General features: G+C 52.9%; 1 protein-coding gene across 1 annotated transcript in view; it reads right to left on the bottom strand.

Annotated features, from left to right (window-relative positions):
- Positions 1-25,897, bottom strand: part of Cux2 (cut like homeobox 2) — a 190,942-nt gene that overhangs the window by 49,735 nt on the left and 115,310 nt on the right. The window contains 2 exon segments of the mRNA XM_036171745.1: positions 16,267-16,314; positions 19,875-19,988. Of these exon segments, the coding sequence (XP_036027638.1) occupies positions 16,267-16,314; positions 19,875-19,988 (162 nt within the window).

Here is a 25,897-nt window from a genome sequence, read left to right as displayed (position 1 = left end):
GACAGCCGAGAAGGCCATGAAGGGTGGGTGGGAGCCGCCCTGCAATCCTATTTTCTTGGACACTCCAGTGTTTAAAAAATATTGGAGCTGTCAGAATCCATCAAGCCAGACACTCCGGATTTGCACATTTGACTGTGGTATGTAAATGACACCCCAGAAAGGACCGGAATATGTAAATATGTGCATCTAGAGGGAGCCAGGACTTTGAAACCAGAAGAGTGCCAAACTGCCAGCTTCTCTGGGGAGTCGGAGGATCTGGCCACCCGGGACCCACGCTTCCATCGACAGTGGCCACCTGGGACCATCTGGGCCATCTGTTCAGACTGGCCAGAGCTGAGGTGCCCCCATCCCAGGCGTGGTGCAACTGCATGAGAATCATTTTAACTTCTGGTCTGTATTGCTGCACGTTCCTCTCGGTCGCCAGGCTTTTACACCCCTTGTCCCCAAAGGTGCAGCTAGGTGATAAAGGGCTGGAACCCTCTGTTTCGCCAGCTACCTCACACACCCTGCCAGATGCCTTCCCAAGCGGCAGCAAGCCCTCTAATCCCTCAGTTCCCATCCCGAAAGCCTCTGGGCGCCCAGAGGACCCTATGGAAGCCATGTCCCAGTGAGGTGGCAGGGTGACTGGCTCTGAGGAGAGGCAGGGCCAGGCGGGAGGCCAGGAGAAAGCACTGGGCATGCATGCAGCTGGCGCTTAATAAAGGTGGAGGGATCCAAGGAAGGGCCGGAAAGAATGTGGGTTTTGGAGTCAGGTCTGAGCTACTAAGATCTAAACAGCAGTCCCCAGCTGTGTGGTCTCCCTGTGGTCTCTCTAGACATGGCTACCTCAGCTGTGAGGGGAGGAAGGGGATGATGGGTGGAGCTCCTCAGAGAGAGGCAGAGCCGCAGCATGGAGCCTGGCAGCCTCCATGATGTGTATGCGGGGTGTGTGTGTATGGACAGTTGAGAGATTCAATGTCAGTGTTCCTGTACCTCAGCTTAGAGCACAGGGGACACCAAGGCTCAGCAGGTGTGCCCCGAGAGCAGCAGTTAAAGGACAAGTTTTATTTGCTGTTTCACGTTGTCTTGCCATGCTAAGAATGCAGCCCAGGGCCTGTGCACCTGCTAGACAAGTGCTCAACCCTGGAGCCCTGCCACATGCCCGCCACTTTTAAATATGAGGTAAGGTTGGCCAAGGCATTGCCAAAGGGCCGCAAGGGTGGGTTAGAGTCACAGGGGCATGTGAGAGGTGAAAGTTGCCAGAACCTGGAGACAGGGATGAGGGCACAGAGCCGGAGGTGCCAAGGACCCCCTGCCTGCTCTGGGTCACAGGTACCCTCTGGGCCTTGAGCTGTCCCTCGTGAGTTCCACACCTGCTGGCCCACGCTAGCTTAGTGAACTTAAGTCCTCTCAGCTACGCTACATGCACAGTGGCCTTGCCCTGGGAAGCCAGCAAGTGTGTGTGTGTGTACGTGTGTGTGTGTATGTGAGTGTGTGTGTGTGTACGTGTGTGTATGTGAGTGTGTATATGTGTGTGCATGTGTGTATGTATGTGTATGTGTGTGTGTAAGTGTCCGTGTGTGAGTGTATGTGAGTGTGTGTGAGTGTGTATGTGAGCGTGTGTGTGAGTGTGTGTATGTGAGCGTGTGTATGTGTGTGTGAGTGTGTGTGTAAGCGTGTGTGAGTGTGAGTGTGTGTGAGTGTGTGTGAGTGTGTGAGTGTGTATGTGTGTGTGTGAGTGTGTATGTGAGCGTGTGTGTGAGTGTGTGTGTATGTGAGTGTGTGTATGTGTGTGTGCGTGTGTGTATGTGTGTGTAAGTGTCCGTGTGTGTGAGTGTATGTGTGTGTAAGTGTGTGTGAGTGTGTGAGTGTGTGAGTGTGAGTGTGTGAGAGTGTGAGTGTGTGTGAGTGTGAGTGAGTGTGTGTGAGTGTGTGTGTGTGTGTGAGTGTGTGTGAGTGTGTGAGTGTGTGTGAGTGTGTGTGAGTGTGTGTGTGTGTCCCAGGTGGCAGTGCCCTTTCCTCTTGATACCACTCCGGCACATTCTCCAAAATGCCAGCCCAGAAGAGCGAAGCGAAAGGAACATGTGTGCCCTTTAAGGAATGGCGGCCACGCAAATGCCATCAAAGTGTCTCCTCCCCAGGCTTTTAAATATAGCTGTGTCCTTTGGAAGGTCTCCGCGGAGTGGCTGGAGGAAGCCCCGGGGGAACCTCAGTCAGATGTGGGCACAGCGGAGGTGCCCAGCTCTAGCCGGAGTAAATATTTTCCGCGCTCCGGCCCTCTATACTATTGGTCTCTGTGGCAGCTGCCGAGGTCCGCCCTGTGCCTGCAAAAATGGTGGGTGGCCATATGCAAAGGAGGCTGTATTCTAATAAAGCTTTATACATCAGGGCAGGCAGTGAGCTCAGAATTCAGCCCATGGTCTGTGACTGACTTACATACAGCTGCCCCCGCCCACAAGGTTCTCTCCATTACTTACTTGCTGTTGTGGCTTAGGATAAGTCAATCAGCTGTCAATAGTCTTGGTTGGGTGTGATGGGGGCACACCTGTGATCTCAGGACTCGGGAAGTGGAGGCAGGAGGATCAGGAGTTTAAGGCTAGCCTGGGCTACATGAGACCCTGTATCCAATCAAAGGCTTAACAAAAGGAGGAGAGCTCAATATCTGGTTTGGATTGATGGGGTGAGGAACGGACAGAGAGGGTAGCCCAGCATCAAAGTGAGCAGGGCCTCTACGGACAGCAGGTGACATGGCCATCAATCTGTACATCCACATAGAATGTTTCGCTCAGTGCTCAGGACAGCATCTGGCATGTCGGAGAAGTCCAATAAATATTTGCCGAAATGATGAATAATGATGTCTGTGCCCAGCCAAAGAAGGAAGCCCGTGGGGGAAAACAGTCTCTTCCCTGTCGCCCCCACTGCAGGGTTTCCCCATCTTGTAGCTAACAGGTGACTTCAGACCTGGAAGTCCCTCCTTCCCACTGGGAGGAGTCTGCCCCTGAGACTAACTACCACGCAGTGCAGAGGAAGGCCAAGTCGCCAAAGTGCCAGTCACATGGCAGAGTCCATGGGAACTGTCTGGGGCTGGTCAGGGATAGGACCTTGGGTTGGAGAAGCCGAGAGACCAGGGCAGATGTGGGGAGACCTTGTCCAGGATCCAGTGCCCTCTTGTTTGGAAATGAACTGGCCAGAGCTCCTTGGTAGGTGGGCCTTTCAAAGAAGCCCCGTGGGTGCCTGTGTGTGCATGTGCTTGCGTGTGAATCCAGCACTTGCAGAGGCCAGAAGATGTCAGATTCCCCAGGAGCTGGAGTCACAGACAGTGGTGAGCTGCCACGTGGGTGCTGGGAACTGAACCCGGGTCCTCTCTACAAGAGCAGCCAGTGCGGTTAACTGCTAAGCCATCTCTCCAGCCCCTGGCTGGCCTTGAACTCACAACAAACCTTCTCATGTGCTGGGACTATAGGCTTGACAGGCCACCAGGGTGGCTGCCTCCAAGCGTTTCTGGGGGGGTCAGGTGACATCCACTCCCCTCACAGCTCTCTGATCCCGGAGATGGAATGTGCCTGTCACTCTCTGCTGACAGAGTCCCCTCCATTTCTTCCCTTCAGGGAGCAACACCCACAGTGCCTTCGGGAAGTAGTTAGGAGGTGGAGGAGGGGAGCGGTGGGGGAAATATGGAGTTCATCAAAGATCCTCATCCCATTGTTCAGGGGCTTCTACGCCAGCCAGCCAGAATCAACAGGAGGCCAAGGGCCAGGCAGGCCCTGCTCTGCAGGCTTCCTCTTTCTCTGAGGTAACCGGGGACGCCATGTTTGCCTTGAGATTGACTTCTGTTCTTTAGCCGGTTGGGTGAGGCTGATGGGCCACGCAGGCCTCAAGCTGAGCCAGGGACTTTGGTTACCTTGGGAGGCTGAGCTCAGACCTGGATGACCCATGCTTCTTAGCTGACACGGACCTGGTCCCATCCAGAAGTGCCTGGAAGCTGAGGAAGCTGGCCTGGCGATGGGCATCAGGAGACCTATGCCTACTTTGACTCTGGATGGCTCTGTTGGCTTTGCCCTGCCCTCTGGGAGCCCACCTCTGTTTTCTCACCTCTCGGGAGCCTGGGTTCAAATCCCAACCACACCATCAGCTGTGGGGCCAATGTCGAACCCAGCCAACCTTACTCTGTAAAATAGGCAGCATAGGACCAACCCACCAAGAAACCAAACACCAATATGTGCGTCTAACCACTGTGGATGCTCCACAAATGTGACACCCACATCAGATGGGTCTCAGCGCGCATGCTTGCCCTCAGAGATCTCTGCTGCCTATGCTAAGATTGGACTCTGGCGGTGTCTGCTACCGACACTTCCCACCCCACGTCTCAGAGCAGAACGGGGGTTTGTTCCCCATCCACCAAGGGCAGGGCTGGAACCTGGGTGAAGGCAGAACAGAGTTGGGGAGGCCACCCCTGATCGTCCCTAGCTCATCACTGCCAAGATGGTGACAGCGTCTCCCCACAAGTGACAAGGTGGGAAAGCGAAGGCAGGGAACGATGTCCCCAAGATAAATGGCCATTTTCACTTGGTTTCAATGCCATCCCTGGGACCAGGTGGTGAGCCCTCCTGGGGCTGGGACGAGGGAAGGGTCTGGCTTGCTATTGCCTATCACCGGCCTCATTAATTTCTTTTTGTCTCCTGCTGAGGTACCGGCTCAAGGTGAGCAACTGAGCTGCGGCTCCAAGGATTGATAGATTGCATTTCTTCGCCGGGTCCGTTTCATGCTTGGTGACTCCACAGCAAAGCAATTATCACTGTGGAATGCATAATGGCCTAATTAATAACTAATGTCAGCTCGGCCTCTGAGCCATGATTATACTTTAGCACACCAACACCCCCCCCTTAAACATTTGGAGAGAAAAATATTATTATAATTGACTGGTTAGATTGTTAAAATGTCCCTGCCCTGTGGACAGGGTGTGTAGTGGGAAGCATACAAAGCCCAGAAGAAGAAGGACCGTGCCACCAGCTGGCTGTGTGACTCTACTCAATGTGTGGGGATCTCTTTGACTGAAAAAGGAGACACTTTTCCATATGTGTGCACGTGTGCACATGTGTGTACACACATGTGTAAGTACCTAGGGATGCATTTCTCCCGCTCTATACTTTATCCCTAGGATCTGGCACATAGTAAGTGCTCAATAAATCATAGTTAAAAGGCAGGGCTGCCAATTAGAAGCAGCTGTGTGGCTTTGGGCAGGTCGCTAACCCCTTCATGTTCCTGTCTTGCCTGTGTTATAAAACATGGACAATGACAATCCTTAGCTTAGGAAGGTCACGGGGAATGACTAGGAACCACAGACCACTCAGAATGCTGCCCGGAACAGAAACACCAAAAACCGTGTCTGCCAATCCGATCACATGTCAATTCATACTCACTTTATCAACGCTCCCCCAGCTCCTGTTGAGTGGGGGGGGGGGCTATGAGGGACTGGGGAGCACAGGAATCTACCGTGTGTGTGTGTGTGTGTGTGTGTGTGTGTGTCTTCAGCATCTTAACAATTAGGAAACATACAACGAGAGACTGTACCAAGCTCTGTGGAAGGGACAAGGAGTCTTAGCTTAGTGGTTTCCCTGTAGGAGTGACATGTGACCAGAGCTCTGGAGGAGCTGCAGGTGTTGCGGAAGCCTGGCGACACCTGAACTGTCTCCCGCTGTCACCGAGGGAGGTGCTATGGGCGATTCGTGGGGACATCCTAGCCAGGCTGCTGAACACCGTCCCAGGCAGAGGCCAGTCTGTGACAAAGAACCCCCTGACCCAGAACCTCACAGAGCCCAGGCTGAATGCCTCGCCTGTGGAGGACAAAGTGTCCAGCAACCGGGCAATGCCGGTGGAGCTAGCACAAATGGCCTGAGGCAAGAGTGGGCGATCAAGGAAGTATTTATAGAAGGGAAGGGGAGGGTGGAAGGAAGGAAGGCAGGGAGGACCACTGAGTCTCACATGGATGCCTTAGGGGTCTGGAATCCAATCTAGGACCTGCTGCAAGTTGTCAGGGGGTTGTAGTGGGGGATGGGTACCATATGCGGGCAGCCCTGGAGGGAAGCCGAGGGGCTGATCATGTGGTTCTCAGGAGCAGCAGGTGAAGGAAGAACCAACCATGTGTCACTCAGGCTAGACAATCACAGACTCTCTCGCCAGGGCCACTGGGTGGATCCTTGCAGGACACGTGGACATTTACATATGGAGGTGGGGAAGGAAAAGCATTTTTGGGGGCAAAGGAACAAGATATGTAAAGGCTCAGAAGCCCAGTACCACCACCCTTCTCTGTCCTGAGTGGTTCTGGATGCTAGGTGAGGCTTTTAGACAACTGAAAAATTATTATTATTATTATTATTATTATTATTATTATTATTATTATTGAGACAGTGTCTCATATAGCCCAGGCTAGCTTTGAATTTATTATGCAGCCAAGGCTGGCCTTGAACTGATCCTTTTGTCTCTATATCCCAAGTACTGGGGATTGAACCTAGGCTTTTGTAACCACCAAAGAGAAGAATCCCAAAATACAAAGTTAGTGGAGAGCTCGGGGCACAGGAACGGGACCGGGAGGGGCGCCCTTGACTCACGATGAGGTAGTGTCTTACTCTGTAGCACAGGCTGGTCTTAAACTCCCAATCCTCCATCCCTAGCATCCTAAGGGCTGCGATGACACATGTGTGTGTCACCATGCCAGCTGGGTCCTTCTGAACCCAAGCCCATAGCCTGTGGCCTGCAGTCCAGAGACTTCTTTGAGCTCACAGAACCAGCCACAGGTCCATGCAGAGCCATCTGCACAAGGCAGACCTGGCTGAACTGAGGTCCAGGATGCTCAGCCCACCTCAGAGATTCACCTACTCTGGCTCCCCAGTGCTAGGATTAGAGGCATGTCTTCCCGCCCTGGCTCAGGACCCAGTGTTAAAGCCCTAGAAGACGCTCTGAGCCGTGAAGGTGGGGAGCTGGCACATGAGATCCGAATTCTAGAGTTCACAAAGTGTGATCCTGTCAGTCTTCCAGCCCAGCTGGCATGGGATAAATAAGGTGGAGAAACCACTTTGCAGAATGGGAGACTGAGGCTGGAGGTCAGTTGATGGGATCCGGGACCTTCCTTCTCTTGGCTGTGTGACCTTGGGTAGGTTCCTCAGCTTCTCTGGACCCTATTCCTCCTGCTTAGGGTGGTAGGAAGGTTGGTCTGTGACAGGAGATATCTGGGGAGCCTGTCTGGTGTTCCCCATACCGAGGACGCCCAACGCAGGAAGGACCTGACTCCTGTATCTTCACTTAGGGGTCAGAGTGCAGGTCCCCATTCTGACTATGACCCAGGGGTCATTATGTCCAGGCCTTTGTGTCAGATGAAAGTCAGGCAAGGATGGGGCTTTCTGGGGTGTGGTGTACTCAACTCTGGCAGCATCAGCACCATCCATCAGTTCCAGGGTCACGGTCCCTTTCACTGTGGTCATGGCCACTGCAATCTCAGACCTTCTCACTCTGGCCTTCCTTTGCTTTTGGGGGTGCTGGGCCTGCACCCCCTGCAAGCATCAGCCCCCCATGCCTCTCCTAATTCTCAGTTTGAGCTACTGAGAATCCCAAGTCTACCCCACAAGAGAAGACATTGGGTCACACACCAGGAGTAGGGGAGTCAGGCATAGTGGTTGGGAGCCAGGGTGCACTGGGAACGTGGGGCCTTTTGGCTAATCAGGTGTGTAATGTGTGCACTGTGCACTGAGCTCCCATTAGTGGTGCTACAGGACTCAAAGGGGGGACCTGGAGAAGAGATTGGATGAGGAGGACTCTGACCTAGTCTGTGGATTCACCCATTGGCTAGTTCATAAGCTATCTGGTCTCTAAAAGGTGTATCTCATTCCTGCCATTTTCTATCTGACTTTCTGCTTCCTGGCTGCCATGGGGTGAGCAGCTGCTCCATCATCCCCTTCGGGCACAATATTGGCTCAGTCCAGAAAGGGAGGGTCATGTGACCACAGACAGCAGCCCCCGAAACCCTGGGCCCCAATAATCTTTCCTCCGTTTTCTTCAGGATATCTGGCACAGTGGTGGGGAATCTGACCCATGGAGGCTGCATCTGGTCCCCTATGGTATCCCTAGAGTCCTCACTGGGGTCTGTACACAGTAGGCCCACAGGCCTGTTTAGTCTTTCATTACCCCACCTAGGCTACACTCACCTCAGTGAGCTCTGCTGGTCAGCATTATGGCCAGTGTCTACCTCTCACCCAGGAGGCTATAGTGCCACGGGGACAGGAGAGGTGACTTCAGGGACTGGGGAGATGGCTCAGCCAGAGGTACTCCCTTGCAAGCATGAGGATCTGAGTTTGATGTCAAGAACCCACATCTAGCCGGATGGTGGTGGTGCATACCTTTAATCCCAGCACTCGGGAGGCAGAGGTGGGTGGATCTCTGTGAGTTCGAGGCCAACCTGGGCTACAGAGTGAGTTCCAGGAAAGGCGCAAAGCTACACAGAGAAACCCTGTCTTGAAAACAAAACAAAACAAACAAAACAAAACAAAAACAAACAAACGGAAAAAAAAGAACCCACATCTAAAAAAAAATTTAAAAAGCTGGTAGCATGCAGCTGTAATCCCAGCACTGGGGAGGCTGAGCCCTGCTGATCTCAGCCGCCCACCTTCTGGCTAGCCTAGCCTAATTAGCAAGACCCAGATCCCAGTGAGATTCTCCACATAACATGCTCACACATATGCACGCACCTACACACATGCACACTGTGGCTGGCCACTCACCCTGGTATACAGCAGGTGCCAAGTCAATGTTTGCTGGATGAGGTCTAAGTAGAGCTGGTGAAAAGTAGGGGAAAGGTGTTGAGAGCCACTGTGGGCAACAGGGAGAAGTCGGGGGGCCCCACAGTCGGGCTGGTTGTGAGTCTAGAACATTCTGCTCTGCTGAGGTCAGGGAAGGTTATGTAGAATCCAGTGGGTAACAAGCTGAATAACCAGGTCCCAAGCATCATTATTTTAGTGAATCTTTTCCACCTCTCCCCGGGGGCGGAGGTGGTGGGGAAGGGCAGGCACTGTGCATTCCCCACAGCCAGGGAAACTGAGGTTCATTTAGGAACCTGGCCACAAGCAGGACTACCACATGAACTCTGATCTGTATGAGCCTGGGTTTATGGCCATTCTGCTCCATCCTGGGCACCAGGCGTGGGAGGGACCTGAAACCCTCGGGTACCTGCAGCACCTAGCTCCATGCCTTTCATACAGTAGGCACTCAATAAAGCGTCAACTGAGCAGTTGAAGGTGAGGCTGCGTGCTGGGCCACACAGCCCCTGCTGGAGTGAGTGGTCTATGTTTCAAGCCGTTTCCATACCGCCATCCCCCCCCCCCCCCACCCCCCGTCTGTCTGACCGTGGAAGCAGCTCAATGGATACACACCCAGTGGCCTCATCTGCCCGGCGCCAGGCCTGCCCGGTCCCAGAGCTCAGTCTATTAAAAGGCTTGTAAATTTTCATACATGAGCGTCTGGGCAGCAGGGTAGACTAATTGCCGTTAAATGTGCGGGAATGTTCCTGCCACGCGGCCAGGGCCATTCCTCTTCGTGGCTGGGCGCAGCCTGTTCCTTTGGCGGTGGAAAGCTTACAACATGCACACAAGGCCAAAAAGCAATTCGTGTCAAAAAAAGATCAATAATATAAAAATAAAGCACAAGAATTCGAGTTAAAGGGAATGCCATGTAAATATGTGGTCCACGTCCACGATGCTAAGATTAAGAAAAAAAAAATCAATCAATACCCTTCTTTAGATGATGTTATTTCTAATGAGAAGGACCCAGAATGGCTGCAAGGATCTGCTTAACTGGGGGGCAGGAGCATTAATAATTTACTTGATCAGGCAGAGAGAACGAATCAAAGAGGATGATGGCTGAGGGTTCTTAATTTGGTTGTAACTCGGCATCACAGCCCGAGGACACTTTGGTGGGCCAACAGCAGATCCAGTCGGACGTGTGGGTTAGTGGGAGCCTCACCTCCAGCTGGCAAGACCGCCAGGGAGAGAGGATGGTCCTCAGGATGACGCCACCAGAGAGGGTGAGCAGGGAGCAGGGAGGGAGTGGGCCGCCTGCACCTGACTCACGCTGTAGGTGACACTCCTATCTACTGGATACTTAGTGTCGGGTAACTCAGCCCCAGATTAAACCCCCACTTGCCAGTGTATTTTTTTTTTTTCTGAGACAGGGTTTCTCTCTGTACCTTTGTGCCTTTCCTGGATCTCACTCTGTAGCCCAGGCTGGCCTCGAACTCACAGAGATCCTCCTGCCTCTGCCTCCCGAGTGCTGGGATTAAAGGTGTGCACCACCACTGCCTGGCGCCAGTGTATCTTATGGACTCCCTAGCTTGGTCTTCTCATCAGCTCTTGGTCCCCCTGTATGTTGAGGAACCCAGTTAGCTCTCCAAACTGAGGCTTGTAGTTCCCACCCTCAGTGCTGTGGGCAGAGGGCTGTGTGGGCCTGGGCAAGTGCTTTGCCCTCTCTGAGCCTATTGAGACCTACGAAAGGGTACATACGATCTGGGCTGGGCCTCACTTGCACTTGAGCTATGGAGGTCTTACTGATTGCTGTCCCTGCCTGAGTCAGGTCTTGTAGGCCATGGCTGAGCCTCAGTTAGTTCACCTGAGGAATGGGTTGAGTGGGGGATTCCCACACAGGACTTGTGGGAGGCACGAGTGTGGCACGGCCAGCCTCTCTTCCGCCCTCTTTTCTCCCTGTATCAGTATCAACTCGTGGAGCTCCCCGTGAGCTGGCCAGGGGCAGCCATGATTCGGCTCATCATTTAAAGGCAGAGACCAGCGGGTGAATCTCCAGGACCCACAGAGGTGCTGTAATACATGTGCACACATGAACACATGCATGCATTTGCACTGCGTGCGTGCATGTGTGCGTGTGCGTGTGTGTGTGTGTGTGTGTGTGTGTGCACGCACACACACACATCAAATAAATGTAAATAAATAAAAATCTTTTGAAGTGGGGAGGGGCAGAGACCCAGAGAAGCTAAGTGACTTGCTCTCAAGGTCACACAGCCCAGAAGAAAGCCCCGCTGGGATGAAACTCCTTGCCAACCTGCTCCACAGCCCAGGCTTGCCCCATCCCCTGTCCTCACAGGAGGGAGGGAGGTCCCAATGGGCAGGGGCCAGTTTTTCCTGGACCACAGACAGACGAGAGCCAGCAGCTCCCAGTCTGCTGTCTTCGGGAGGCTGTTGCCCCCTGAGTGGCCCCCACAGAGTCCACTTAAAATGCGGGATGGAGCTGGTCCCGCCTCTGCTCTAAAATCTCCCTTATTCTCCCGTGTAGTCGGAGCCCACACACATTCTGGCAGCCCCAAGACTGCAAGCCCCAAGCTTCCCATCCACCACATCCTCCTGAGATGTATAAAGACAAGCCACATGCTTTGCTGGGTAAGTGTCCAGTGGCTGCACCTGCTCCTGGGCACCTTGGACTTGACCTCCGTGAGTTACACAGGGTGCAGGGAAGGGCACTCTGGCAGAAGGAATAGAGACTGCCAGCTCCCTGGGCTGGGAGGAGCCAGGCTGGGGTAGGAGGAGCCAGGCTGGGCTGGGAGGAGCCAGGCTGGGGCCCAGTCTGAGGGCAGAGGGAGGCCTGCTCAGATAGTCAAGGGCCCCTGACCTTGAATTTTGCCTCAAGGGCATTCTCCATCTAATCTGGGGTGGGGGAAACCTGTGCAGCCTCCTGGGTCCCCTCTGTTCTTCCCCTGCCTCAATTCCAGACTTGGACCCTGGATACACACCACTTAGGGCCTCTCTGAGCTCCAGTCCCCCCACTAGGGGTAACCAGACCCTCCATAAACTGGGACACTTGTAAGACAAACAAAGCATATGGTCAAAGTCACCACAGGTGCCATGTATGAGACAGAGTGCCCACCCACCCTCTGTGCCATGCTTGGCCACGTGGTAAGGGGCAACATGAGCATTCTAGGTCACAGTGAGCCAGTTAGAAGGTACACTCGGAGGGTCTAGTCTTTGCTCCCTCCCTGTCACCTGCTGGCCTGCCTGTCCAGCCACCACAGTGGTAGCATGTAGACACAAGTTGAGGAAGGGATGTCCCAGACCCTTGCTACCTGCACGTGGGAACACCAGGGCAGACTGTTGGGCCCATCTCCCTGGACAAAGTCTGCAGAGAAGTTTCTAGAAAGTCATGGAAAATGGTACATCATGCCACATAGCATCTATAACCAGGGGGCGGCCAAAATCCACACGGCCAGCTGAGTGTCACTACATCTTTCAGATGGCTCAGAGAGTGACTGATCCAGGGTCAGACATGCCTGTTAGGTGAGTGTTTGCCACTGTGGCCAACCTGTGGAGACAGCAAGGCCCAGGCTCTGCTTCCACCTATCTGTCCCTCACCCCAGGATAGCTATCAGCCTTGCTCCCCATTCCCTTAAGCCACCTGGGTTTCAGAGCTGTCCTCAAGCCCATGAGGAGACACTTAAAGGGAAGGTCCCAGACTTCACAACGGTCGGTGTCCCTTGCCTGGGTCTCCGAGGGCAGTGGAATCTGCAATGCCTGCTCCAGCCACCTGCCACCCTTCTCTGAAGCCAGGGGGAAAAGCTTGTGGTTCCACGCATAGAGAGAGACCTGTAGACGTGGTCACTCTAACAAGAATCAACTCCACCCAAGGAGCTGGGTGGGGATGGGCAGGATGAAGGGAGGGGAAGAGAGGGAGGCTTGCTGCAAATGTGGGGTGCTCCTTTTATCTGTGGAGTAACCACGTTCCTAAAGCACCCCTCAGCACAATCGCTCCTGGTTTGGTAGCGCGCCTAGGCTCTTCTTAGGAGGTCACAGGCAGTGGAGCCAGGCCTGGAGTTAACCCGGCTCAGCCATCGGCTCCTGGCCTTGCTTCTTTGTGACCCGGCTTCTCCCAGCAGGGAGTGTGCCAGCCAGCGGGACACGTCAGGAGGTGGAACCACCAGGCAGGTTAAGGGCCACCTTGGGCTCTTGTGACAGTTGGCCCAGGTCACGGCTTGATGACGGTACTCAAGGACACATGCAGACAGATAAGGATGAAGGGCTGTGGCCATCGCTGGGACAAGAGTCTCACAGGTTCAGGGAGAGCACCCCAGGTCCCCTTGGGCTCTGTACAACTTCCCCACAGTTGAACATGATGGCAGGACATCCCCAGGGGTAGGGACAGCTCTGAGCCCTCTCCAGCCTCATGGGGGCCTGACACAGAGACTGCACCATCCGAGGACATTTGCAGAGGACCATGTGGGAGGGTGGCTTATCTTCCCCGGGGAAGTCCTTGAGTGTACTGCAAAAATGTCTGCTGTTCCATGCCAAGAGGGGCAGAGGTGATGACTGGTGGCCACCCCGAGGGTGACATCAGACTGCTTTTGACATGCTGCAGGTATCGACTACATGTCTGTGAGAGCCTATGTGTGTGTGTGTGTGTGTGTGTGTGTGTGTGTACACGCCTGTGCATGTGGACCCAGAGAACAACTTGGAATGTTGTTCCTTAGCTGCTGTCTACCTTCCTTCTTTTGACAGGGTCTCTCACTAGCCTAGAACCCGCCACGCAGGCCAGGCTGGCTAGCCAGTGAGCCCGAGATCTCTATCTGTCTCTACCTCCTCAGCACTGCGTTACAAGAGCAAGTCACCACAACTAACTTTTCAGCGTTTTTTTTAAAATGTGGGTTCTAGTGATCGAACCCAGATCCATGTATTCCCAAGCCCCTTTCCCATCTTCCTAGGCCTGCTAAGTGTTAGCCGAGTGATAAAGGACTGGAAGGACTCAGCCAGCCATGTGAACTGTCTCCTGGTACCTGCTCAGAGGTGGTGGTCACATGAGCTTCCTCAGTTCCTGGGAGGAGGAGGAGGAGGAGGAGGAGGAGGAGGAGGAGGAGGAGGAGGAGGAGGAGGACATTGTTGGCTGCAGGCTCAGGTACATGTTGCAAACTAGTGACATGCCTGTCACCTGGCTCTCAGATTCTCAAGGAGTTATCCCTATGCACAGAACTCAACTGTGTGGCACAGACACAGGAAGACACTCGCTAAAGTCACATACGTCTATCACAGGGCAGATCCCCAAACTGCTGTGTTCCCATTAGGCTCAGGTGACCCTCTCTGTTCCAGAGCAGTCAAAAGGGCTTGCATCATCCCACAGGCCACCCTGCAAAGAGGGAGCTGGGAGCGAGAGGCCCGCCAGTGTGGCCCTGAGGTCTAGGGGGCAAGCTGGTGCACACAACGCTTGGAACCGGCTCACCTCAAATTTAACAAAAAAAAACAAAACTTTTAATTTAGATGTTTGCATCTCTCTGTCTCCAAGCAAAAATAACTCTGAGATAATGACTGTAATAAATGAAGGTAATTAATTGTGGTTTGTTCCTTTAGTGTCTAGTCAGCTTAATTTTACCTTTTCAACTAATAATGAGAAAATAATTTTTGTGCGTGGAGGGTTAATGACATGTAACTTTGAGAGCTGCTAATTGCATGTTGCAATCCATCCATCAGCGGCCCCATCTGCGTGGCTTGATTATGTTTGCTAAATTATTGCTTTGAATTATCTTTCATAAAAGCAACTTTTATAATTAGTGGGGCTTTCGGGCTAGCTCCCTTTCTCTGCTCAAGGATTTTCAGACTTCGGCCATTTCAAGCTGGTTCCGGGGAACCACTTTGTCTGGCTAGCTTTTGTTTTCCTGAGGAGGTGTGTGTGGTGGTGGAGGGGGAGGGTCCTACACTGTCCTTTGAGCAATCAAGGAAGCCTTAATTCACAGTGGGCCGAGTCCATTTCCTCCCCACTACACCTCCCACAGGCAGGAAGAAGGATTCAGGGTGAGGGGACCCCCAACTCTGGACACACCAACGCTGCTGGACTGGAAGGCAGGAATGGCCCTGACCTGATTAGGTTCTGTGGCCGCTTCTCTGCGCACAGGGGTGAAGAGGGACCTGCAACCATGCAGGGCAGGGCAGCGATCATGGGGAAGGCAGAGGCTTGAGGAACATAGTCAAGAGAAATCCTGTGGGTGTGTGGCCGGAGAGGTCCCTCGGCACAAATGTCCGCACACCGTACCCCGTAGGTCTGGGAAACCGGCTCCCAGCTTGGTCAACTCCCATGAAACGTCTCTCCTTCCTTGTCCTTCAGGACGTCACCTGTGTGCCAGGCTCCTGGCTGTGGCTGACCAGCAGCTTCTTCCTTCATCGGATTTGTAGGCTTGGCTCTGTGTGCCACAGGAGAGTTGAGGTTCCGGGGAACCTCCCCAGGGCCACACAGCTGAAGGAGCAGGGCTGAAACTCTAAGCCCGCCATCCATGAGGCTGAGCCTCGGGTCTTCTCATCACTTCTAACGTTCAAGTCTTTCTTCTCCCTCGAAGGGGGAGCCATCGTCTCTCCACACAGCCTAGGACGGGCCTCCACCTTCCCAAGTGCTGGGATCACAGGGGTGCAATCCCCAAGGCTCCTAACACCCACCCACGGCACTGTTCCGAACACTTCCTTATTATTTACCTTGCTCTTCCCTCAGTCTCAATCTTACGAAAGAGAGAAAACTATCACTAATCTGACAGAGGAGGACACAGGCACAGAGAGGCCAAGAAACTCACCTAAGGTCACACAGCCAGGCAGTGGTGGAGGCAGGGTTCCAAGCCCAGCCAGCTACATTCCTGTGATACTCATGAGGGTGCCGGATGCACGTGCCCACCCCTTTCCCGAATGTTCTCTCATTATCCATATCCAAAACAACACAGGAGGATCAAAAGTCCCTTTATCCCATGGTACAGAGAGGGAAATGGAGCTTCAGGCCTCTGGAGAAACCCTGCCCACACCAACATTCCTGTACATGAAGCCACAGCCTATGTGTTTATCTGGTTCTAAGGGAGAGACGGCTCTGAGGAGTGAGGAATGACCAGGAGCCCTCCCCTCCATCACAGGGGCTGCTGTGGGAGGGTCTTCTGGGTCCACCTGAGCTCAGGGGGGAGCCCATGCTCATGGGGCACTAGAGATGGGCTCCCCTCCCCAGCCCAGCATGACCCCAGCATCTTCTCAGGTACCATCAAGGACAGTAGGGCATTCTGCTGTCCTGGGGTGGACGGGCAGGTGGGCTGGCCTCGAAGGCTGTGAGCAAAGCCGGCTTCACCCAGGGAGTGGTGGGGAGGGAGATGCGCTGGGAGGCCTTACCGCAAGGATGCCTGAGCAGGGAAGCAGGGGCTCACCTACCTCAGACCTCAGATTTCACCCTGGGGGAGGGAAGCCCAGTGCAAGTCACCCCCACCTCCCCAAGCGCTTTGCCACTGGCTCTTACCTCAGCTTGGAAGCTTTTCAGCACGGGAGCCACCATCTCTCTGATTCCCTGAAAAGAGATGATGGAGGGTCTGCCACAGGGCAGGCATGCCCGAGCCCACCCAGCACCCGACACCATCGTTCTCACCAGAACTGTGGCTTTGCAAGGAACACACACACACACACACACACACACACACACACACACACAACCAGGTTCTGTCCCTCAAGTGCTTTTTAGAGCCTTTTTTTTTTTGAGCTGAGGATCGAACCCAGAGCCTTGCGCTTGCTAGGCAAGCGCTCTACCACGGATCTAAATCCCCAACCCTATTTTAGAGCCTTTAATATCACACACAGCATTGGGCATTCTGGAGAGAGAGAGGCAGGATGGATATTTCCTAAATGCACACCTGTTTTCTTCTCGGTGGTACTGGGGATGGAGCCAAGAACACTATGCTCCACCCCTGAGCTACATCCCCAGCCCTCAGCATGTCGAGACAGGGTCTTGCTATGTAGCTCAGGCTGGTTTGAACTCATGACCCCCTGCCTCAGCCTCCCGAAGATGACAATAGTAGTACTCATAACATCCTTGTGCGTGGCACGGTTGGTCCTGCGACCTAGCTCAGGGGAATCGGGGCTGGAGAGCTGGCCCTGATTCTCCGCTCTAGCGCTAGGTGGAAAAAGGCCCCCAGGAAGTCCCTCTGTCCTGCCAGGTGTGGCATGGGGCTGCTTCTTTCACACGGCCACCTCCCGTGAATGCAGCCAAAAGCTGTCACTATCCATGTCTGTCCTTCCTCTCCAGAGCATGGAGTAATTTCTAGGGACGTGGCTGGGTCCCAGCCCTGTAATGCCATGTACAAACCAACGGCTTCCCCAATGCTGCGAGCACACAGGATCAGCTCTAGCCACCCAGATGTCCCAATTTCCTCAGACCCAAGGGGTGGTCTCTGGAGGGCCCCCAACACTCAGCAGAGATGAGTGTCCCAAGGTGCTAACCCTGAAGCCTGTGGGTCCCTCAGGGATCCACTGGGGATCCTCCCTCCTGCCACAATTGGCCAAAGCCCTGTGGGAGGTGTAAAGAGGCAGGAGGATCAGCAGGGGAGGAGGAGGAGAGCTGGAAGTTTTGGAGAAACCCCCATAACCATGGGGACACACCCCATTTCTCCCCCTGGACAAGGTCCCTGTTCTAGTCCCAGCGACCCCTCCACACTGACTTCTGTCTCTGGGGCTTCCCAACTGTGGCTGCTGCCTAGATGTAAGGTGAGCTTTTAGGGGACGCATAGACAGTGCCTGTGGCTTTGGTTCCAGGAGCCGGGTTGCCAGGCAGAGTGACAGTAGGACTTAGGAGGCTCAAGGACACAGTCTCAGGCCTAGATGTACAGAAGCAGGAAGCCCCCCAGGAGAAGGCGGCCATGTACCTCAGCACTGTTTAGAGGGGCGGGCACTGGGGACTGCGGCTGAGCCTCGGGCAGCCGGGTGGATCCGACAGCCTCAGAGGAAGCATGGGGAACTCTTCAGACCAAAAGGCCCCCGATTTTATAAAGGGGCCACCGAGACCCACGGGTGCTGGTCTGCTCAGGGTGATGTGGCAAGGTGATGTGATACAGCTGGAATCTGAGCCCGAGTCACAAGATGTCTGGTATAGGGGCCCTTCTCCTTCTCATGACCCCATATTCAAATGAGTCTAGGGGCTCAGATCGGAGAGTCATGAGATGGGGAAGTAGATGGGTGCTGGGCCAATGGATGTGTAAGTCCTAGGGGGAGCCGGGCAGGCTGCATGCAGTAGGTGGACTGGACACTCCCCCCCCCCCCCCCCGCCCCACAGTGCTCTTAAATAAAGTTATCACGACTCTCCCATCAGGAGGGATGAGCTCCACAACACGAGAGTTTCCAGAACCATGACTATAAGGAGGAGTGGAAATTCATCCCTTCTAATTATGTAATTGCATAATTATGTAGCATTGAAAATTACGTAAGTCAAACTCGCAGGCTGAAAACCTGGCCTGGATTTCCCTCCTCACCTGAGGTGAGGGCTCCCGTGTGAAGCGAGGATGGAGGCTGGGTTTACTATGCTAGGGGAGAGAGGTCTGAGAGGGGGCCATGGTGTTTAAAAGAGAAGGGTAGGCCTGGACCATGGCCCAGTTTGCGGAGAGCCTTCCCAGCAGGCATGAGCCCCCGGGTTCCGCCCCCAGGGTCACATAAACAGGGTGTAAATAGCACACACCTGTAAGCCAGCACTTGGGAGATGGACAGCTTGAGACCAGAAGTTCAAGGTCATTCTCAGGTGTATGAGGAGTTGTGGGTCAGCCTGAGCTACGTACGACCCTGTCTCAAAAAGACCTTATCTGTGCTTGCCGACGACATGAGTGTAAGACAGAGTTGAGTCTGAGGCTCCTGCCTCTTTCTTGCACACACCTTCTCACACGGCTTTCTAGATTTACCCTAGAAACGAATTCTAGCTGGACCTTTACCCCAAAACTTGCCCTGAAGAACCACTGTTGCTTAGGACATCCTGGTGGGATTCTGCAGCTTCAGGTGTGAGGCTCAGCGCCTCTGCAAGGCCCTGCCTCCACCAACAAGAGCCCGGGGAGCCCCTGGAATCCCTCTTCCCTGCCCCCCCATGTTCTCAGGACAGCTGCCAGCCCCCACCCACCTTCCATGGTCCAACACACCCCAGCAGGTAAGCTGAGACAGTGACAGGCCTGGCCCCGGGTCTCTTATCCACACTCTCTGAGGGTATATCAGCCATGTCACAGCAACACAGGGCCCAAGGGCTCCATTTTGCTGTTTATTCTTGTCCCTTTTTAAATTTTATTTTGTCTGTTTGTTTCTTTGTTTTTTGAGGCAGGGTTTCCCTGTGTAACGGCTCTGGCTGTCCTAGAACTTGCTCTGTACAGCAGGCTGGCCTCGAACTCACAGAGATCCTCCTGCCTCTGCCTCCCCAGTGCTGGGATTAAAGGTGGTGCTCCACCACCACCCAGCTTAAATTATATATATATTTTTTTAATTTGAGAAGCAATAGGGGTCCCAATTGCAGAGGCAAAATAAAATTGTCATATGCCACCTCAGAAAAGAACAGACACATGTCTGGACCGGTCCTCTCCTTAGGGGAGAGGAAGTGGGCATTCCATTGCCAGGGCATTGCTATCTTTGGACCAAGACTGATGTCTGGAACTTCAGTGGGGGAGGGGAGGGGCAGGTGATGGACCGACAGTGAGGGGCAGGTTTCAGAGCCCTAGCTATGTCCTTCAGGCCCACGGGCAGGCAGAAGATGATCCAGACTTCAGGCCCAATTGTCTTTGCCATCAAATGCCAACCATTTCACCCAAGATCAGGACTTGGACTGACTGCAAATTTGAGCTGCCTGGTATCCTGGGTAAGAGTGATCTGGGTGGAGCCACTTGGGTGCCCCCAACTCCAGTCAGTGTGCTGGGGAGCCCCCTCCCCCCACGACGTGAAGGCTGCCGCCGCCGCCCGGGCCAGGGCTACGGTTTATCTTTGTGGCTAATTAGCTTCTTTTCTTGCTAGTCACTTATGTCTACAGTTTTCACAGTATTGTTTGAACAGAGGGGGAAGGAAGGCAAGCCGCGTCCCTTCTGAGTCAACGCTGTAACGGCAGGCACACTCTACCTCTGGCACATTTTTCTTAAATTCCCGGCGGAGTTCAATTAAACGTTTAGGAGAATGCTCGCCTTCCTCCTGTGGTACAGACAGCTCCTCCGAGGCGATGGAATTAAGCTCCTTCTGGAATGAGAGAGAAAAAGAGAGAGAGAGAGAAAGAGAGAGAGATTTGTTCCCTTCTCTTTGCTTCTCAATTATTGTAAATGCAGCACTCGGCACAAGTTTTTGTAACTCACAGGGCTGAGAAAAGGCTAGATACTGACTCTCGGCATGAATAAAAAATATCTACCCCCCCAAAAGGGGTAAAACAAACAAAAGAAAAGACCTCCAGGACAGCGAGGGCTTTTCATTTTCGTCCTCCTTAGGAGCTGCTGGGCCGGACAAGTTAAACTAAGGTTTTTTTTACCTCCTCCCCATCTCTCCCCACCCCAGCCCCACCTCTTAAATTTCCAAGGAGTGATGGCATAAGCCTGTCAGCGACTGAAGAAAACATCTCCAAAGCGTGTCAAAATAGCGGCGCGCGGCATATTGTATGGGCGCTCTCCCCCGTGCCAGAGTGCCGCCGACAGCTTCCATACATCAGCGGCGGGCGCCGCTCCAACTGCGGCTCTCTCCCTCAAAGGCTCATAAATCCGCCTCTTTAAGATATAGATGGCTTTTTAATTCCAGTAGATTTTGGAAAAATGAAGGTGCCGAAGAGAAGCATGCTGACCTTGTGGGTACCCCACGGTAAATCACCAAAGGTTCCCAGAACCCTCCCCCCCCAACGGACACCACCGACTGGAAAGAAACAGATGGGGGCGGGGATGGGGGCGGGGACGGGGGTGGGGGGGCTGGCTTGAGTGTGTGCACTCAGGAATCAGACCCGGGTTTGGACACGTGAGACCAGGGATGGAGAGGGGAGGGATGAAAGGGGGAACGTGCATCATGGACGGGGCCTGCTGCTGGCATGTATGTGCCTGATGGCTTCTCTCTGGAAGCTTCCTTTGCTGTTCCAGGAGCTTTCACAGGAGGAGTACAATTCACCAGGAGTTGTCAAGACTCATTTGCATAATTCAAGGAACGCTCTGTTTATGTGGACTACAACTGCTGGCACTGGCTTGAGATGGCCTTTTTTTTTTTTTTTTCCTGGACGATAACTCGATGAACCCTCCTGCATACATCACCCGTTTATAGTTGCAGCAATCAAGCGCCATAATTTCCTAAATCCGGTGGTGCAATAAATTCCTGCAATCAGATTTATTAAAAAACGCGCACGCAGATGCGGGGAGCGTATTTCCAGGGCGAACTCTTTAATCCAACATATGTATGACGAAGTGCAGCAGCGTGCTGAAAGACCCCATTTGTCACCGCTAATACACATTCTTCTTGCACACACAATGAAACCCTTTCACTGTTAGATAATGAAATAAAAGTACTGTTAACCCACTGCAGAGCTTTTTGTAAAAGCTGACTGGTGTCTGAAACGCCTGCTCATTGGCAATTTATCATAGTGCCTCAGACCTGGTCCCCCAAACCCGTGAGGACAGCCTCTGGGTCCTGGAGCTCTTTTTTGGGGGGGGCAATTCAAGAAGGAATGTCTATTTCTAGAAAAGAACAGCTAACTTTTAGAGAAAAAAACCACAAGACTGGCGCAGGGTAAGGGAGGCACCAACAGTCTCTGCTTAAAACCCGGGGTGAGGGTGGTGGTGCTCTCCAAGGTGCTGAAACATATTCCCATATTAGCACGGGCCAGGGCTGCCTGGGGGGGCTACCAGCATGAAAGCCGAGAGGAATTTTGAGCTGGGTGAGGACTGGAGTGATATATATATATATATATATATATATATATATATATATATATATATATATATATATATATATATATATATTCTCACAGTTGGTAGGGCCAGGAGGATGAGACTCTCACTCGGCAAGAGAGAAAGAAGTAGAATGTTAAGGTCCACTGGGTGTATTTTTTGTACTGCCGCAGGACACAGAAGGGAACTTGGGATGCAGCACTGGATTATTCTGTATCTTACACTATGAGATTTATGAGCACTTATTTATACATTTTGGAGCCCAGTCTCCAAAGTGCTCGGATCATGGATGTGCACTGACACACTTGCAGTTGTAAGTCCCTATATTGAGGACACCTTCACACAGCTGCTATTGGTATTGGTGCTTGGAGCTGGATGCTGAATTCTTCAACCAGGGGCTGGAGGGATTACTCGGTAGATAAGGGGATTGCTGTACCAGCATGATGATTGGAGTTCAGCTCATTAGCACCCACCTAAAAGCTAAGCAGGCATGGTGGCCTGCTGGTAAACCCACTCCTTTGGAGGTGGAGGTGGAGAATCCTTATCCAAGCCAGACTATCCAAATGTGTAAACAAAGTGGGGAGCACTTTGTATGCTCACACACATGCAAGTATACATACATACAAGAATGCAACACACACACACACACCCCTAACACAGGTTATAACAGGAAACAGCCATGCAGGGAACATCCAGCTTCCAGTCTGTCTACCTCAGGGCCCTCCCTCCATCCATACATCATGGTAGCTGGTGGGTGCAGATCTGACCAGCTGGGTGTCTGCCGCCTGCATTAGCACAAAGCAGGGCCAGGCCAGGCAGGGGGCATCAGCCGCTCCCAGCCCCGGACCACTGGAAGCCCAGCTCTCCTGCCCAGTCCTGAAGGAGCAGATGCCATCACAGACAACGCAGACCATGCTCTCCTCAACTCTGCCTCAGTTGACACTCAGACTTCAACCTCAAATGCTTGCAGTATTTCTACAGTAAATACGCAAGCAACAATGATCACGGTAATAATACATGCAATAGTCGTTAACTACCATTTAGTGAGTGTTTGTGTGTCCCAAGTACCACGATAGGCTCCTAATGTACAACACCCTGTGTGATGAACACAGTAACATGTCTTGAGAGGTCTCAGGCAGGGGCTAGGAGGTGAATTGTAGGCAGTCCTAATAACTGAGGTGGGGGTAACTCCTTGGTGGGTACTGAAGGCAAATTTTCCATGCTTTGCTTTTCAGCTGTTCTCAGTTCCCTTTCTCTATCAGCTGAGGGTGTTTCGGGGAGATTGTTTTAAATAATTCAAGATCGGAACGCACCCTGCCAGGAATTCAATAAACACTGGCTGATTTCATCTCCTCCTAGACACACCAGGGGTACGAAGGACACCCTGCTAGGTCCAAATGTCCTAGGTTTTCACAGGTCAGTAAAAATATCACACACACACACACACACACACACACACACACACACACACACACACATCGGACAGGGTGCCAAGCAGAGACATTAGAACGGATCCCCTCGTACTTTGAAAGAATGGGCACTTGAAAAATCAACAAACCAAGCGATGGAATTGATAACGGGCGTTTAAAATAAACACACTTAGAAAAGCCCACGGAACTATATTTATTTCAAGGGAACAGAAGAACTAGTCTCAGAAACATAAGCCAGCCTCATTCTCAAGCCCGGCTTCAAAGACACCCTGTGCCCAGCAAGCGAGGGTGCCCGGCAAGCGGCTGCGCCAGACACACTTCAGCAAGACTATCCTATCCAGCCCCAGCCATGATCTCCACAGTCCCAGACTTTGGGCCAGGCCCAGGCAGGGAGGGGACACATGCGATTAACCTAACCAGCCATCAGCAGCAGACAGACAGCCCGGAGCCCTGTGCAGACCGTTCAAGTAATGATCCTCATAAACAGCCCATTTGCAACTAAAAAGAGATAATTTTAATGAGCTGGGAGCGGATGATAGATGCAGCTGAGGCCCGAGCCAGCAAGCAGGGAGGGAGAGGGAAAGCTGGGGTGGAGCTGAACCAGGGGCTCTGAGGCTGGTCTCTGCTTCCCCATGCTTTCCCACTGCCTGGTGTGTGCCCCAGCTCTGGGATGGTCCTGTCACCTCAGCCCTGGGACCTCCAGGGCCTCAGAACACACGAGCTGCCACCAACATTATGGGCTCAAGGTCAGAAATGTGTCCCTCGGCATAACTTGGACCACAATGCTGTTCCACTTGAATTATCTTTATTTTATACATATATACCCCAGGCTGACCTCAAACACACTATGCTCACTATGTAGCCCAGGCTGGCCTTGAACTATTAACCTCTGAGCACCACCTTCCCCAGTGCTTGGATTACAGGTGTGCGATCCCACAGCTGGTCTGATTCATTCCTCCCTCCCTCCCTCCCTCCCTCCCTCCCTCCCTCCCTCCCTCCCTCCCTTCCTTCCTTCCTTTTGTCTTATTTCTATTTATCTTCAAATGAACACCGGGGGTTACCTCTGGTTCGAGATTTTTTTTTTAAAGACAGGATGCTACTATGTAGGCCAGGCTGGTCTCAAACTTTGGGTCCTCCTGCCTCAGTCTCCCTCTCAGTGTTTAATCACACGGGTATGCCAGCCATGTGCCAGCCATGTCTGATTTAGTATGTTCCTTTTGATCAAAGCACGCATAACTTTGAAGTTCAACACTGCACTCAACAAATCTTTTTTTACATCACATATCTGCTGTCCAGCTTAAGACTCAGGACATTTGTGTTTCTAACACCCCCCCACACACACACCCTCACCCCAGCCTCAGGAGCTACTAAAAGTGACCGTTATTCTAAGCTTGGCATCACAGCTTGCCTGTCCCTGGTCTTTCAATAACAACACCCCTCTTAGTTCACTAACTGGTCCTGAAAAGATGGCTTGGTAGATAGAATGCTTGCCTAAACACACCACACACACACACACACACACACACACACACACACACACACACACACACGACCTGAGTTCAAAACTCCAGCAGCCAGTAAAGAGCTAAGCATTAAGGCCACCAGCTGGGGAGTAGGGGGCAGAGACAGGTGAATCCTGGGAGCTCATGGCCAGCTTGTCTAGCCAATCAAAGAACTCCGGGTTCAGTGAGAAACCACGTCTCAATCCAGGTGACATAAAACCGATGGGGCCATACGATAGTGTCACTGTCTTCCAATGAAAGGTTAGGGAGTTTGGGAGGGGACCTCAGATAACTGACCGGGCCTGCACATCAGTGCTTATAAAATGCCTGGTATGTAACGGGCACTCAAAAAATATCTGCAGCCGACCTGTCAGCGGCTTAAGCGTGAGATGTGCCCTACAGCAGCAGCCATCAGTTAATCTTTGGGACGGAAGAATGTCCACTCTGCGTGACAGGTCCATGGAGTCCCAGGGGAACGTGGGCCCAGGAACACTAGAGGAGGAGCAAGCCTCGGGGGCTGCTCAGAGAGGGGAGTGTTGCTCACAGAGGAGCCTCGGGTGACCCAGGATGGAGGGCACACGCTGGCCTGCCACCAGCAAGGAGACAGAAAGACAGATGGCCTCGCAGCCCACCGAGATGGATAGCTGTGCCCGGCTGAGACAGACTGGCTTACTGGGGCCATCCATCACTTCCTGTGCTGTATGTAAATTTCCAGCACCAAGATGTATTGGGCCAATTATCTGGGGCTGGGGCAAAGGGCGGAGCCTGTGAGAGGCGTTCTGAGCCAGGCTGTCCTCACTGCATTCCAGCAGTGCAGGTGACAGACAGTTCTGAATGAGGCCAAACCCTAGAGCCTGGGTGTAAACTGAGGACTGCCCGCTGCCCTCGGAGCGACTGGCCTACTGTAACTGCTGTCAGGCGTAGGGTCTACCCTAACCAGCTCAGGTCACCTGGTCCTCAGTGTTGAGAGGGCAGTGGATTTCCAGGAACATGTGTTGAGGGAGTGAATGAACTGTCTTGTGATGCAGATGCACACTGACACATGGGACCTGCAAGGAAACAAAGCTACGTGTCCAGTGGTTCTTTCATCTAGGCGGCTGTTTTGGGGGAGATGCTTCAAGTACTGACAAGGGGAGCCCTGTACTCTGAAGTGTCTGTCCATCTATCTGTCAACCCACCTATCCATGCATCCATCATCCATAATCTAGTCAACATCAATCATCCACCTACTTAGCCTTCCATCTCTCCACCCATCCAACATCTGTCCATCCATCCATAATACGTCTATCATCTACCTATCC

The sequence above is a fragment of the Onychomys torridus genome, chromosome 22 (genome assembly GCF_903995425.1).
Source record: "Onychomys torridus chromosome 22, mOncTor1.1, whole genome shotgun sequence".
In the NCBI taxonomy this organism is placed as follows: domain Eukaryota; kingdom Metazoa; phylum Chordata; class Mammalia; order Rodentia; family Cricetidae; genus Onychomys; species Onychomys torridus.
The sequence above is the reverse complement of the archived record's forward strand: the minus strand, read 5'-3'. Positions and strand labels throughout refer to the sequence as shown.